The sequence below is a fragment of the Patagioenas fasciata genome, chromosome 2, assembly GCF_037038585.1.
Source record: "Patagioenas fasciata isolate bPatFas1 chromosome 2, bPatFas1.hap1, whole genome shotgun sequence".
NCBI classification, from domain to species: Eukaryota; Metazoa; Chordata; class Aves; order Columbiformes; family Columbidae; genus Patagioenas; species Patagioenas fasciata.
The window spans coordinates 161,003,337-161,016,906 of NC_092521.1; the positions used below are offsets into that span (position 1 = coordinate 161,003,337).

The window sequence follows — 13,570 nt, forward strand, 5'->3', positions numbered from 1 at the left end:
CTGTTTGCGACATGGTTTGAAGCAATCAGTTTAATACATTTGATATCCTGTGTGACACAACTAATATTGGAGAAAAAATACTAGACTGGTTGGACAACAAGCTTGAGACAGAAGAAGAGCTTTAAGTCAAAGACTAAGTATTTATCCAAAAAGATAAATTTATACAGTAAGATAAATGTTTACACTAACAACAAAATAAACTCAATTCACTTAAAACACACGAGCATTAACAACACTAACTGATTTAAGGAAGATTAATTTTAAATGTTTTTGCAACTGCTTAAAGGCCTCTGAAGTCATATGCTCTACCAAACTGACCCAGAATGGTATTAAGTAATTATGCCGCAGTAATTAAAATACTGTTACTTTTGAATAGATTAACTTATGGACCTTTTCAGGAATCTAATAAAAATAATCTCTTTAAGACCACTGCAAAAGTTACAGTGACCAACTATTTTGAGCAGATGAATACTGCAACTCCTCGCAGAGATTCCTTGTGACCATGTGGGAGACCCAGTGTGGAGCGGTCTGTTCCTGAAGGACTGTACCTATGGAAGGGACCCATGCTGCAGCAGTTAATGAAGAACTGCAGCCTGTGGGAAGGACTCATGCTAGAGAAGTTCATGAAGGACTGTCTCCCATGGGTGGGACCCCACACTGGAGCAAGGAAAGAGGGTGAGGAGGAAGGAGCAGTGGAAACAAAGCACTGTGAACTGAATGCAACCCCCATTTCCCATCTGTTTTGCCCATTATGTTGATTTTAAATATCTACCTATCCTTATTTTGACCCATGGGCTTCTCATAGTATTTTCTTCCCTACTCTCATTGAGGAGTGAGATTGTTAGAGCAGTTTGGTGGGCATTTGGTAGCCAGCCAAAGTCAATGCGCTACAACAGTTCCTCAGTTCAATCAAGGACATCTTTTTTTCTAAAAAAAGATATTTTTCAGTGCAAGATACTTCCTTACATTTTTTTTAACTTCTATTCATTTTTGGGGGGTGTCAATGATAGTTAATAAACAGTTCAGCACAAAACATTCCTATCTAAATATTCATATGGTGTTACACATCGCATTGGCCTGAAAGTCTCAGGAAAATAGACAGATTTCACTTCCCAATATGTCCAGGAAGTAGAAAAGTATTACCTCTTTATTTCTGTGTTAAGGTCTGGCTGAGGTCTGTGTTACAGAGTCACAACATGTAACTGGGCTTAGGAAATGTCAGATCACGAACACATAGTTTTGAGCACAATCAAGCTCTTTCTGGGAACAGACACAGAGAAAGACCTCTCCCTTCTCGCTTCCATTCCTAGTGCTCTCCAACTCCATCTAAATATTTTGGAAATAGCCCTTCTCAAGCCAGTTTTGTTTCTTCCACTGCAATATGAAACCTGGAAGCTGAGGGCTGCAAAAATGAAAAACTGCAAAGAGAAAAACACTCCCTGCTGTTTTGTCCAAATTAAAACTTGTCCTTACTACACAAAATTAGCATGCCCATCCTCGTCCATGTAGCATTTTGAAGCAGATATGATAATTGTGTTTTCACTGTGCCATATCAAGGAAATCTAAAGAGCATTGTACTGGAAAGGTCTTGGCATTTTGCAGTTTTCATTCTTACATCAACTGCAGCAGGAAAATGTGTGATCAATTCAAAATCAGTTCTAAAGCTTGTTGCTGATTGACTATGCATTATTTAATGAATACTCTGCCAATTTTTCCTTTTGAACCTCATGAAATGCAAACTTTGATGTTCAAATAGCTTCCATTAATACATTCTGTCATGAGGGTTGTTCTTAGAGCATATGACATTATGCCAACTCTTATCAGTTCTTCAAAAAGGGAAATAAAACATCTCCTCACCATTGAGCTTACATAATAAGAGCTAGTATTTTAATTATGCTTTTCTTGTTGCCATTTAAATGTAGCTTGACAGCAGGTGTTAAAAAAAAAAAAAGATGTAAGACAAAAAACTTCCTAATATTTTAATTCGCTCCATCAAATGGTTTATATACACAACTTAGGAAAGAGACAGATAACAATTATGATGGAGGAGTGAGATAAAGAATTTTTAAATTAACTTTTTTTCTTTACAAAACCAAAATGTCATTATTAAAACCAGTGCTGAACCAATGAAAAGTCCACACAATCAACACATTGCAGAGAATCACATGTTGATGAATTATTGGCAGAAAAGGCTGTGGTTTCAAGTTTTTCATGCGAGGGGTTATTTTTGCTAAAATTCAAAGAAAGAAGCTAACTCCTTTCTAAGTCAAGACACATCAGTTTCTGAAGGTATCCAACAAATAGATAAGGCTTACTTTAATTCAACTTTACCCAGCCCAGAGATGGGTAAACATGGTGTTTAAACCAATGTGAGGACCACACTCGGTTTAAAATCATTCTGCAGGAAGGCTTTCATGACAGAGAAGGCAAAACCACCCCAGGAAGCACTAAAAACAGAGAATACAGTAGTATAGACTGATGCACATAGGAATTCTGCTGATTCATAGACACATCAAAACCAGTATTCATGACTTCTCATTGGAGATCAAAGGCTTGTATGCATCTGATATTAGTGGTGTAAGAGATTAACTGCATGGAAATCAATGAAATGAAAGGACATGTAATTGATTCTGCAATGGAAAACTGTCAGAGTTACTGTAAAAGATGAATGAAAAATCTGCTGCCTTCAGTGGCTTTGATTACATTTCTGGGAAAGGATGTGCAGAAGAGTCAACACTTGTAAATTCTGCAAAGCTCCTGATTTTGTTCATATGTCTCGGAAACTGTTAATATCCCTTGTAAAATAAACATTAAGAACTTAATTTTGTTTTCATCGTACATGATCACCAAAAAGACTAAGAAGTCAGAGAGAATGGAAAAGCCTTCCCTCAGATCTTCAAATAAAAAAATATTTTATATTTACATGAACAGTGTCTAAGTCCCATTTAGTAGCTCCCAAGAGAGGATGCAGCTTTCCAGGTCTGGAGCGACTTTGCTCAAGGGCTGACAAGGATGAACACCTTGCCTGCAGGAGGTGGGCATGGGTAGAGTAAGTAAAGGAGCAGTGGGAAAAGGTCAGAAGACCTTTGACACCATCAGAGGTGTCAAAAAGGATGTTGAAGAATTTTCTTTGAGACCCTTACATGAAAGGAAGGGCAGGCAGAGTCTGAGCTGATTGGGCTGGTAAATGGAGACTCCAGTGAAGGCAAAGGCTGGAAACTCATAACTTAAAGTACCATGAGGAAGGATCCTTCTCTCCTGACAGACCTGCAGCTACAGACCAGGTTCTGTGCCTCAGTTCTGGGGTGGGAGCTCTGTCCTGCCTGAGGAGGAAGCTTTAGACCCAGAACAATTGGGGAGGGAGATGATGGCCTACAGCTGGGCAAGGCACTGGTAGACCAGGCTGGCAACAAAAGGGAGACACGGACAAGACCTTTTAAATTAAGCACAGAAGAGATTCTTTGTCTTGCTTCTCCCAGCTTAAGTGCATTAACATTCTCCTCAGTTTTCTACAAGCTCCTCTACATTTTTGACAATGCATCACTATAAACACAGCGCATTGCCATTTGTATTCTGTGAGCAGGCTAGTCCACAACACATACGGATTCTAATCATATCTAGAATCTGCCAGAGTCCAGCCAAACAAGCAATTATAATGATTCTGGAGTTTTAAAAATATGTGTTTCAAGAAAAATATGCTGTCCTATTTTCTGTTCTTCAGCGAAGAAAAGAAGGTTTATTTCACCTCAACAAAGAGAATCATGTCTGTTTGGATTTCCCTGCCCTGGATTCTAATGTGGTTATTTTAATTTATAACTGCCTTGCTGTATTAAAAAATGTATCAGTAAATGTACCATTTAGTATGGAACTCTGATTCTGCTTTTAAGTTCTGCTTGATGGATTATCTTGTATTCTGTAACCTAATATCATTGATGGTTATGTAGGGCATCACTATAAATTAGATTATTTAATGTGAGATGATACAGTGTTTAATTTTAAATTTTTTATTGTGTTATAGAATGAATATCTGGCAAAGGAGAACACACAGATTGCTTGTCAGCATTAAGAAACTGGCAACTGGGATTCAGGGTTCCTCTCAGTACACGTGACCTCAGATGGAGAGCTATTCAGAGTAATATTCCTCTTTAATGCAATGTTTAATAATAGAGACCATCAACATCCATTTCCAGCAGGTGAAGAGTAAAGCTAACGGGATTGTTCCTGAGGCTTTCTCAGGGCTCTGACGAATGGCAGTTTCTAGGGAAGGTGAGACCACCACCACAAACCAAGGTGAGATGCTCCACAGCCCCTCAGATGGGACTGCTTAGTCCTGCCTGCAGCATCCCAACATCTGCCGCTTAAGCACATGCTCACCCATGACTGCTGCGATCTAAGTAAAATGTAACTATTTTCATGGCACAAAACAGCGGCTTTCTGGAAACAACATTTTTCATAACCACTTTTTTCAGTGGACATCATCTACCAACCACGGTTTTGTAAGATGCCAAAAACCTTTATGCGCAGACCTAAAGTAGGTATTTGCAGCTGTTAGATTTCAGAAATGAAAAATGCCATTAACCAAAGATATGTGTTCAAATCCATAAAGCTCAGTTGAAATTAAAGGAATATCAACATTTTAGATCTCTGTGAAAGGAGGGAATTATTTCAAATGGAACTGCCCTATGTTACAGTGTTGCACTGTTTGGAATTTTGCACTTTATGAAACTGCAGTACCATATAATGAAACGTGGTAACATACAAATTAAGATAATTCAGTACTTGCCCTACAGTGCAACAAGATGGTCTTTCTAAGCTAGCATGTCCATTGATACGTGCATTTCTTGTAAGTACATTGTTTCCCTAATGCAGAGTGTGAACATCCACATTTAATATTTAATTCTGTAAGTCCACTGTAAGGTAGGAATTCAGTGCCACTTTCATGCTGTAACTCAACCAGAAAACAAAGTGACATATATGAAGCCACAGAGGAAGCCTATCACAGTGTTTCATGTCTAGGGATGATGCCTTAAACGCTACCTCATCCCGTGCCTCATATTCGGATGTAAGAACAGTAACTTTTTCTCTGATTGATTGATAAAACTTCTATGGCAAATAATCAGTTTCATTTTTTCCTCTGAAATCTTTCACACCCACATTAAGAGCAACATCTTATTTATAATAATCACCTATATCTTCTTTCAGTAACATTTATTGTAGCATCTTCACTTATCTTACATGCCTTGCTCTTTTGCCACTGATGAAAATGCAGTACCAAAACCGCTGAGATGGGAAGGGACACAACCATTCTCAGCAGAGCTCACAACACTGACTGTGCCAAAACTTTGCTTTGGGGGATAACTATCAAACACATCAAGCCCACTGATACCAAAGAAAATGATAGGGTTGTGCAAAAATAAAAATAGGACGCTATGGCCACTGTGATCAAAGAGCAGAGGATCAAAGGGAAAAAAAACAAACACAACACTTTTCCAGTGGAATTCTTTGAATAAAATGTGGGGAGAGGGGAAGGAGAATCCTCAGAGTAACCTGGTGAGGTATTTAGTATACATGCAATGTCTTGCTGGGGTTTTCTTAAAGAGTTCATATTCTGACACTGGAAAAGGGGATGAGGGGGGAGACAGCATGTCATTATGCTGAAACTCTTGCTTTTCCCATAATGCAGGAACCGTGTAAAAAGCTGTCTGAATATCCCCTACCATGCTTAAATGGGGCTTATATAGTCCTTAGGAAGGGAGGGCTTTTATTCCTTTCAACTAGCAAGATAACCAAGTCAGAATAATTACACAAAGCAGACCACAGCTAAATATTGATTCAGATGTCACTGCAAAAGGAAAAGGTGAGAGAACAGCAGCTTGAAAATAATGATGTAGAAATCTATGAAATAATGGTGGAGACAAATAGACCTACAGCAATTATACACACAGCAGTTCAAAAGCCCTGCTGAATTACAGCAGGAACAACAGGAGATGATCCAGTACCTCCTGTGAAAATGGTCCTCCTCACTTGATATCTGTGCAGCACTTCTGCCTGGAACTAAGCTGGCATGACAGGCACAAATTTAGGCAAAGCAAAACCTGCTAATTAGAAGAGTCACTCCAGTTTAGTTCCAGGTGTCATCACTTAACCAGCCTTTTGCATCTAGATATCCTAGTTAGCAAGACATTGTGCTACAGTGTTAAAAAAATTGATAACAAGAAATTAAATGGATCCATCATTCAAATGTTTTATATATGAACGAACGCTAATATTGCTCTAAATTGCACTGCACTTTTTTAGACAGGAATATCTATGACAATAAGTTGTTTACCAGCATTAACATTCATTGTTTGAGGGCACCTGCAAACCTCTAACATAGTAGGGGCTGAAAGACTTGTTCCTCCTGGCATTTGCATTTCACTGAAATAGAGACTTTTTAATGCACCTTCTGCACCTGCTGTGAAACATAACTTCTATTATTTAGAACCAATTATACACTTGATTGCTGCATAATCTACAAGACTAAAAGGTAGTTCCTGCTCTAAGAGTTGGCACTGGAAAAGGTTTATTGACTATGAATGCAGAAGAAACCCATTTTGACCATTCTGTGGGGCAGCAATAAATGCAAGGGCAAAACTTTCAGCAACTATAATCCTCTTCCTACACATTTTTGGTACTTTAAAGAAAACAGTGGAAACAGTAAAAGACTGACTGGCCAGGAGAATCTCAGAAAAAAAAAGAAAAAAGTTTTTCTTTGCTGAAGAATAAATGCTATGATCTATGACAGATATTTTTTTGAATTATAACTGCTGCCTCTAAAGTTGTGCAGAACTGCTTTCCCCAGCACCTGGTGTGTCACCATTATCATTAGCATCTCTCAGGGCTGTTACAGATTCTGATTTTACAAAAAAGAAAATAGTAGCACAGCAGAAGTACTTTTGAAACTGGAGTTTAAGAACTGCTATGAACTCTACTTTAGTGCTGTCAACACAGGCAAATATTCACTGTGCATTAGAGCAGTCCTACTGCTTGCTCCTTCTTTTTTACAATAGGGCCCGCAGATAAACCCAGCTTGTCCTTAAAGCAAATATTTTGAACGTGGATGTGCTCATTTTGGGATAACTTAGACAAAAGCATTCTGAAAACTTCAGTTTTTTTTGATTCCTTGAGCACTTCAGCTACAGATACGCACCAAACAGGCGCTCGCTCCTGAAGCACTCCCTGACTTCAGCCATGCTGCCAAGCGAACCAGCAAAGAAAACCTCTTCACATTGTATTTTATATAAATATATGCATAAATATTTTAATAAATAAAGGGGTCCAAGCCTGTCAACTGCACAAGTTTTATGAAAACTGAGTTCCAGGTGAAAGTAACTATTAAGGTCTGCATAGATATTGGGGCAAATGTACCACAAAAGCCTCATGTGAGCCCTCTGCACGTGAGCAGAACCTCAGTCTAAAAGATGTACTATTATAGAGCATTAAACTGGCAAAATATTCCAACAAGATAAATTAACAGAACCGTTTTATTTGTGGCAGAATTAAAACTCCAATGTTAGGTAACTGTTGAGTCATAAATGCAAGATCACTAAAAGAGAGAATATATAAGATTTTTACAATGATAAGCATACGCAGAACAGGGCAAACGTACAGCCTAAACCTTTTTTTCTTTCTTTTCAGACCTCTCGTGTCACCAACACCTTCACATTGCTTGAAAGTATCACATGAACTGTTTGAGAGTAACAAAGTCCATTTACTGAAAACCAGCAAGCACGCTGTTTTTGCCATCGAATACCAAGGGGAACTTTGGGCTGTCAACTGAACCATGGAAAAGATGTTGTGTTTTTTTTTTCACAGTCATTTTGCACAGCAATTTACACCTGCAAAAGGTGAATATATCATAATGACAATTTAATGGTCTTCTTCAGTCATTCCATAAAGGCAAAAATGATGGCTCATGTTGTAGGACAAATGAGAGGAATGAGCACTTCAATAATAACCACATTTAGGAAATGTTATCTCTTGTACTGAAGCTAGTGTCTCTCTTTCTGTTGACTTAGGAGCCCATACTGGTAGTGGCCTAATTTTTCCACCAGCTCTGTAAAACCTAATTTGTTAAGACTTTGTCTGAAATCTCAGATAGGCTGAACCATTTTTCTGAGGTGCCAGAAATTAGGGCGTTTTTGCATTCTGATCTTCTGCCATAGATTTTCTCAGATTCAATATCTGCCATTATTTATACAGATCTGTTGGCACGTGTGGCATTTTGCAGGCTAGCAAGAAGTCAAGAACCATGCTCTGAGGAGTTCATCATCTAAAACTTGGCACGTAATGTAATGAGTAAGGACAGAGGAAAACAAGATAAATAGAAAATTGCTCCTGGGAAAGTTAAACTGTTTATTTTTAATCGTAAAGAATACAGATCACTCAGGCTGCTTCTGTTTTAGATTTGTTTCTTTTTTTGAATGATTAGACATGCAAGAGACAAAGAGGTCAGACACAGGAACCAAAAGCTCCTCTAGGAAGGACAAAATAGAAGCTACAAAGGGAATAAAATATTTCGGAACCAAACCCTCTTGCTCTCTTGCCTTGCCTCTCCTTTGAAGAACAACAAACAAGGAGATTTCAGGGTGAAAGCTTTTTATTTCCTGAAAGCTGGGGTATGTTCTTCAAGGTGATGCAAACCCACTCACCCATGGCTCCCATCTTTCCCGGGAGATGCAGGATGAGTTCGATTGCAGACTGTGCACAGAGAGGGGCTGCTGTGAGCATCACCAGAGCTGGTGCACGCTCGTGTACCTCAGTTTAGTTGTAGGACCACCCCGAGATACTGTGACATGTGTTGGCCCCATAACCACCCAGACCCAGGGGACCTGACATGAAGTTCCCAGCACCTTATCCCTTTCCATCCCATTTGACATTTTTTGCCTCCCTCTCCTGCAACACAACCCAACCTACATTTAGCAACCATTTCACATTTACAAGTTTAAATTTAATTTTAACTTTATTTTTTCTCTGCCTTTGCACTTGATGTTGTCCCCACAGAGACACACATTTCACTGGCAATTATATTCTGAGTAACTCAATTAGTCCTGAAATACAGAACAATAAGCATTGTATATTTTTTCTATCTATCTCATTTATAATGCTTGTATAATGCTTCTTTTTCCTCTGGCAATCCTCTGCTGATCATAAGCTATCAATGGATTATATGGATGCATGTGAAAGCCTGCTTATTCTATAAACTGAAGCTACCATTTTATTTTAAGGTAAATGACTGTTAAGGAAAAGAGCAAAAAGGCACCTGTGTTAGAGGTATGCAAGATAATGCTTAAACTACCAGTGAGGTTCTTCTCACCTACCCTGATTTCAAATGCAAGAAGAGGAAATGTGGCTGAATTACAGGCCAAAATAAACAAACACCATACAGAACAAAGCCACTGTTGAAGGATGTATCCAAGATTCATATGGAATTCAATATTAACAGGAATATTTGGAGTTTAAAAAAAATCTGCCACATGTCCCACAGAAAGGACATGTACTAAACTTGATATCTTAAGGAATTAAGTTTTCACTGTATATTTCTTAAAAGATGGTGAGAAGTGGTGCAAATATTTCAGCATTAAAGGATGAAGTTGGGAGTAAAGAAGACTTTTCTTCCGAACTGTATATGAATGTATGTGAATCAGTGACATGCTGTGACTCAAGGTGCTGAAGGCACACAAGTTCACAGCAAAACTCTATTAAAGAAAGGAAGATTCACTTGTGAAATGGAGAAAACCACTAACAACTCAATATCAGGTTTTAATTAATAGATGTAGTTTTTACTGTACTTTGTGAAGTTCAGTCTGTTAAACTTAAAATACAAAAGGCTGGTCTATTATTACATTCTTCGTCATGTCCTGCCTGAAGGCAGTCTCCAGTTGTTGAGCATAATGTGTTGTCAACTGATTGTATATTATCAGCTGACCAGAAGTCCAATGACAAGAACACATAGGTCTTCACAAATTAATATAAAAGAGAGGGTTTGGTCAGCATCAGCCCTCAATCTTTTGTGAATCGATGCCAGCTGCTCAGCAGTGATCTGTTGTGCAGAAGACTTAGGCATTTGAAATTGCACATGATAGGGGATGGAAATGGGGCATGTACATGTGTGCAATGAGAAAAAAAGAGCTCCTCGGAAGTCATTTTGTATAGGGGCAAAGGCTGCTGCATCTTCACTCTTGTCATATTTGAGGTCGAGGACTCTCTCAAAACCAATTTTCCTGATGGAGCAGAGGAGAGACCTTCCTGTTCCTGTATCTGTTACGTTTCCTCCAGCCTCATTGGCAGAATGGTAGTGACAATATGTTCTGTTGCTGTTTTTCAAATAACAAAATTTGAAAACAATCTAGTTAAGGACACAGAAACAAAAATCCCCAAGAGAGCACTGAGGACAGGAGACATATGTCAGATTTTCTCAGATAATGAGCTTTTCAAGCTCATTTTCTGGTATAAAAATTCCATATAAAAAAAAGTTGCCACTTATTTTTTTCTTGTTACAGTAGAAAGTGCGTGTTTGGCATATGCAAAATCTTAATGTTGGATTTGCATCAGGAAAAGAAGCCAGGGGATCTCTCCAGGAAATACATGCTCTAAAAAATGGGCAAATCCAAGATGGCAGCAGCTGAGGGACAAAACACTGGAGGGTTCAGGATTGTTGCAGCATAAAAGGCTCCATGAAACACAAGGAACCCCCATCAAGTGTGGGGGTTTTGTTGCTTTTTAAAGCGTGCTCTGAAAACTTTCCAGAAAAAGTTCTACTTGTGCCTGTTTTGCAAACAACTAGAGGGCAAATTCAGGGCAACTGTGTTCTAAAGAGATGCATACTCTAAACAGGGCTGCCAATAATAAAATATCCCTACTGCCAAGTTTGCAAGGCTGAAGATGCCCTTGTGAAGCAATGATGTGCTAACTAAATCATACAGTCTATTATGTTTAATACCTATCCTGTGTCCAACATTGGGAGAAGCAGGTGCATTCTCTCAAAAACCTCTCATAAAGTGTTCTTTCTCTGCATTTTTAGACACAATTACTTTGCTGTAAATGTGTGCTGTAAATATTCAGGAATTTTATAAAAAAATGACATGCTAAAAAAATCTCCATAAAGATGCTAGAAGCTACCACACAGGTCTAAAAAACTAGTCAATAAAGAAATATTCTTTCTTTACTTCCAAACAACAACACTCTCTGAATTCATTTGCACACTTATTCTTTCTCTTACCAGCTGTTGCCCTTTTGGACCCCAACCAGCATACTGAAGCTTTGCATTGCTGACCTCAGGGGGATACAAATTCTGAGGATCCCTGCAGAAAGAGAAAAATAAGATTTCAACTTCAGGAATGTTCTTATTTAAGCTGGCGCATACCTGCTTTGGAAATCCATCATGACCTCACAAAGTATCTTTCAGCTGGAATCACCTAATGATTAGTGTCAGATTTCAGTAGGTTTGTTTTGTTTTGTTTTGTTTTTATAATAATATGATAAGCATTATACCACTAGCAAGCATTGGTAAGATCAAGTATTTAACTGACAATTTCTGTTCCTTATTGATATAAAGTCAAACACATTAGTTCCACTGCTGACTTGCCTAAGCCTTAAGAATTAGTCAAAGGATGGCAAACAAAGTAATTGTATTTATCAACACTAATGAGGTCTATAAAGGATAAACAATAATTATATTTAAAAATCATATTGCCACAAGAAAAAATATAATTTCATCTTATTAATCTCATGTGTCTGATAATTTTCATTTGAACATAATGGCAGGAAAGTTTAGCGACTGTATAACAACTGATATGCAGCTTGGCTATGAAGGCAAAAGTTCCAATTAATACAAAATATCTCATTTTTTTTTAGAAAATAAAATCAAAATACTTTTCTTGTTCTTTCATCCATTACCTTCATTTTGCAGAAAAACGTCAGCGAGACATAGCAAATGCAATACAGAAGAAGGAGACTTCATTGGTAAATGTCAGGGCAGCATAATGCCATTTTATCACAGCACAGATAGCATTGCCTTGGCTGTATTTATACTCAGCACAAAGAATTACATTAAATATTCTTAAGTCACATTGTTGCAAGTCTGTGTACAGCAATATTCAACAAACAAGAACACTAATAAAGCCTGTACACTGTATGGCTCATTAGCAGATCTCAAACCGCTTTAAGAAGTAAGGGAATTATCATCACTGGTCTGCAGATAGGAATAACAAGGCAATTTGAGGTCAACATCACCCAAAACCAGAGAAAGGAGCCAAAGCCTGCGTAACCTTTAAGCAAAAGGCCTCTCTTTTCATACAGAGTTTATTTCTTCATTAAAGGCAATGTTTTCCAGACCATATTTTCAAAACAGAACAAAACTGAATGCAATAATTAGACACCAGCTGAATTATCTTTATTGCCTGTTTTGTGACCAGTACTGTGCCACAGTTATGCTCCAGCTCTGCCCTTCCAGGCAAGTTCTCCCTTGGCTGCACACTCCCGCTGCACTGTACCAAGCTCAAAGACAGCAGCAAGAGGAATGCTTAGAAATTTTGTGCAGGTGAAATAAACAAGGTTTTCCTTCTAATTCCCATTTAAAGAGCCGATACCCACATCGATACCTACACCTTCCCCGTTCCATCACACCTGCAGCTGGAACAGCAACTTCTGCTCTCCTGCTATGAGGTGTGTACCAGTGGTTATAAACCATAACCCATAATGCCTATAAGGCCACTGGGAAGATGTTCATGGACTTGAATAAAATTAAAATGGTAAAGATGACAGGCCCAATGCAGATGGGATATGGAAGGGCAAGTGTGGTTTGTTATGCACGGACCCTTCATGTCTCAGTGTATTGCAGGGTGCCTGGAGAGCTTTTGGCTCTACAAAGTGTCATCCACAACTGCTACTGGTGGAGTAAAACTATGTATTTTCTTTCTATGGCTTTTAACCAGAAATTGTCTTTGTGTGTAGCCTAAAATCACTTCTGTAAGGTATGGATAAGAGAACACAGAACTCTGACCTCGAACGCTAACAGCAGCCACAAAATTCCCATTCCACTAAGAAGAACAGCCATATAACTTCCTCTGGATCTTTTCAAGCTTGTATGCAATAGCTGCTTAAGTTTCAAGTCAGCTATTCCTGTTAATACTCAATCTCTTTGGTTAGATATCTTGATTATCTTAACAGACAGTAACCTCTGAGTGCAGGACAAGAGAGAAAAATAGTGAATCAAATCAAAACCTCTTATGGGAGAAAATAAAGTACTGTTTACCACACAAACTACCTAGTTTTGTTGGGGTATTTTTGGTAGTTTTGTTTTATGTTTTTGTTTTGTGTGTGTGTATTTTTGGTGGTGGTGGTGGTTTTTGTTTTTTGTTTTTTGGTTTTTTTTGTTGTTGTTGTTGTTGTTGTTGTTTTTATAGCCTGTGTTCTACAGTGGAGCAAGAGATGGAAATATTATCACTAAATAAAAAGTTTATACAAATGGTAAGAATTCAAAGCTGTAATACCTCAGATAACACAGGTAGAACTCAGGGATAGTCATATC

The 13,570-nt window shown here is 38.2% G+C and overlaps 1 protein-coding gene across 4 annotated transcripts in view; it reads right to left on the reverse strand.

The window, feature by feature from the left end:
* Positions 1-13,570, reverse strand: part of DPP6 (dipeptidyl peptidase like 6) — a 563,202-nt gene that overhangs the window by 91,058 nt on the left and 458,574 nt on the right. For all 4 annotated transcript variants that reach the window (XM_065831232.2, XM_071805326.1, XM_065831231.2 and 1 more), the window contains exon 7: positions 11,261-11,342. In XM_065831232.2, coding sequence (XP_065687304.1) covers positions 11,261-11,342 — 82 coding nt within the window. The remainder of the gene's footprint in view (positions 1-11,260; positions 11,343-13,570) is intronic.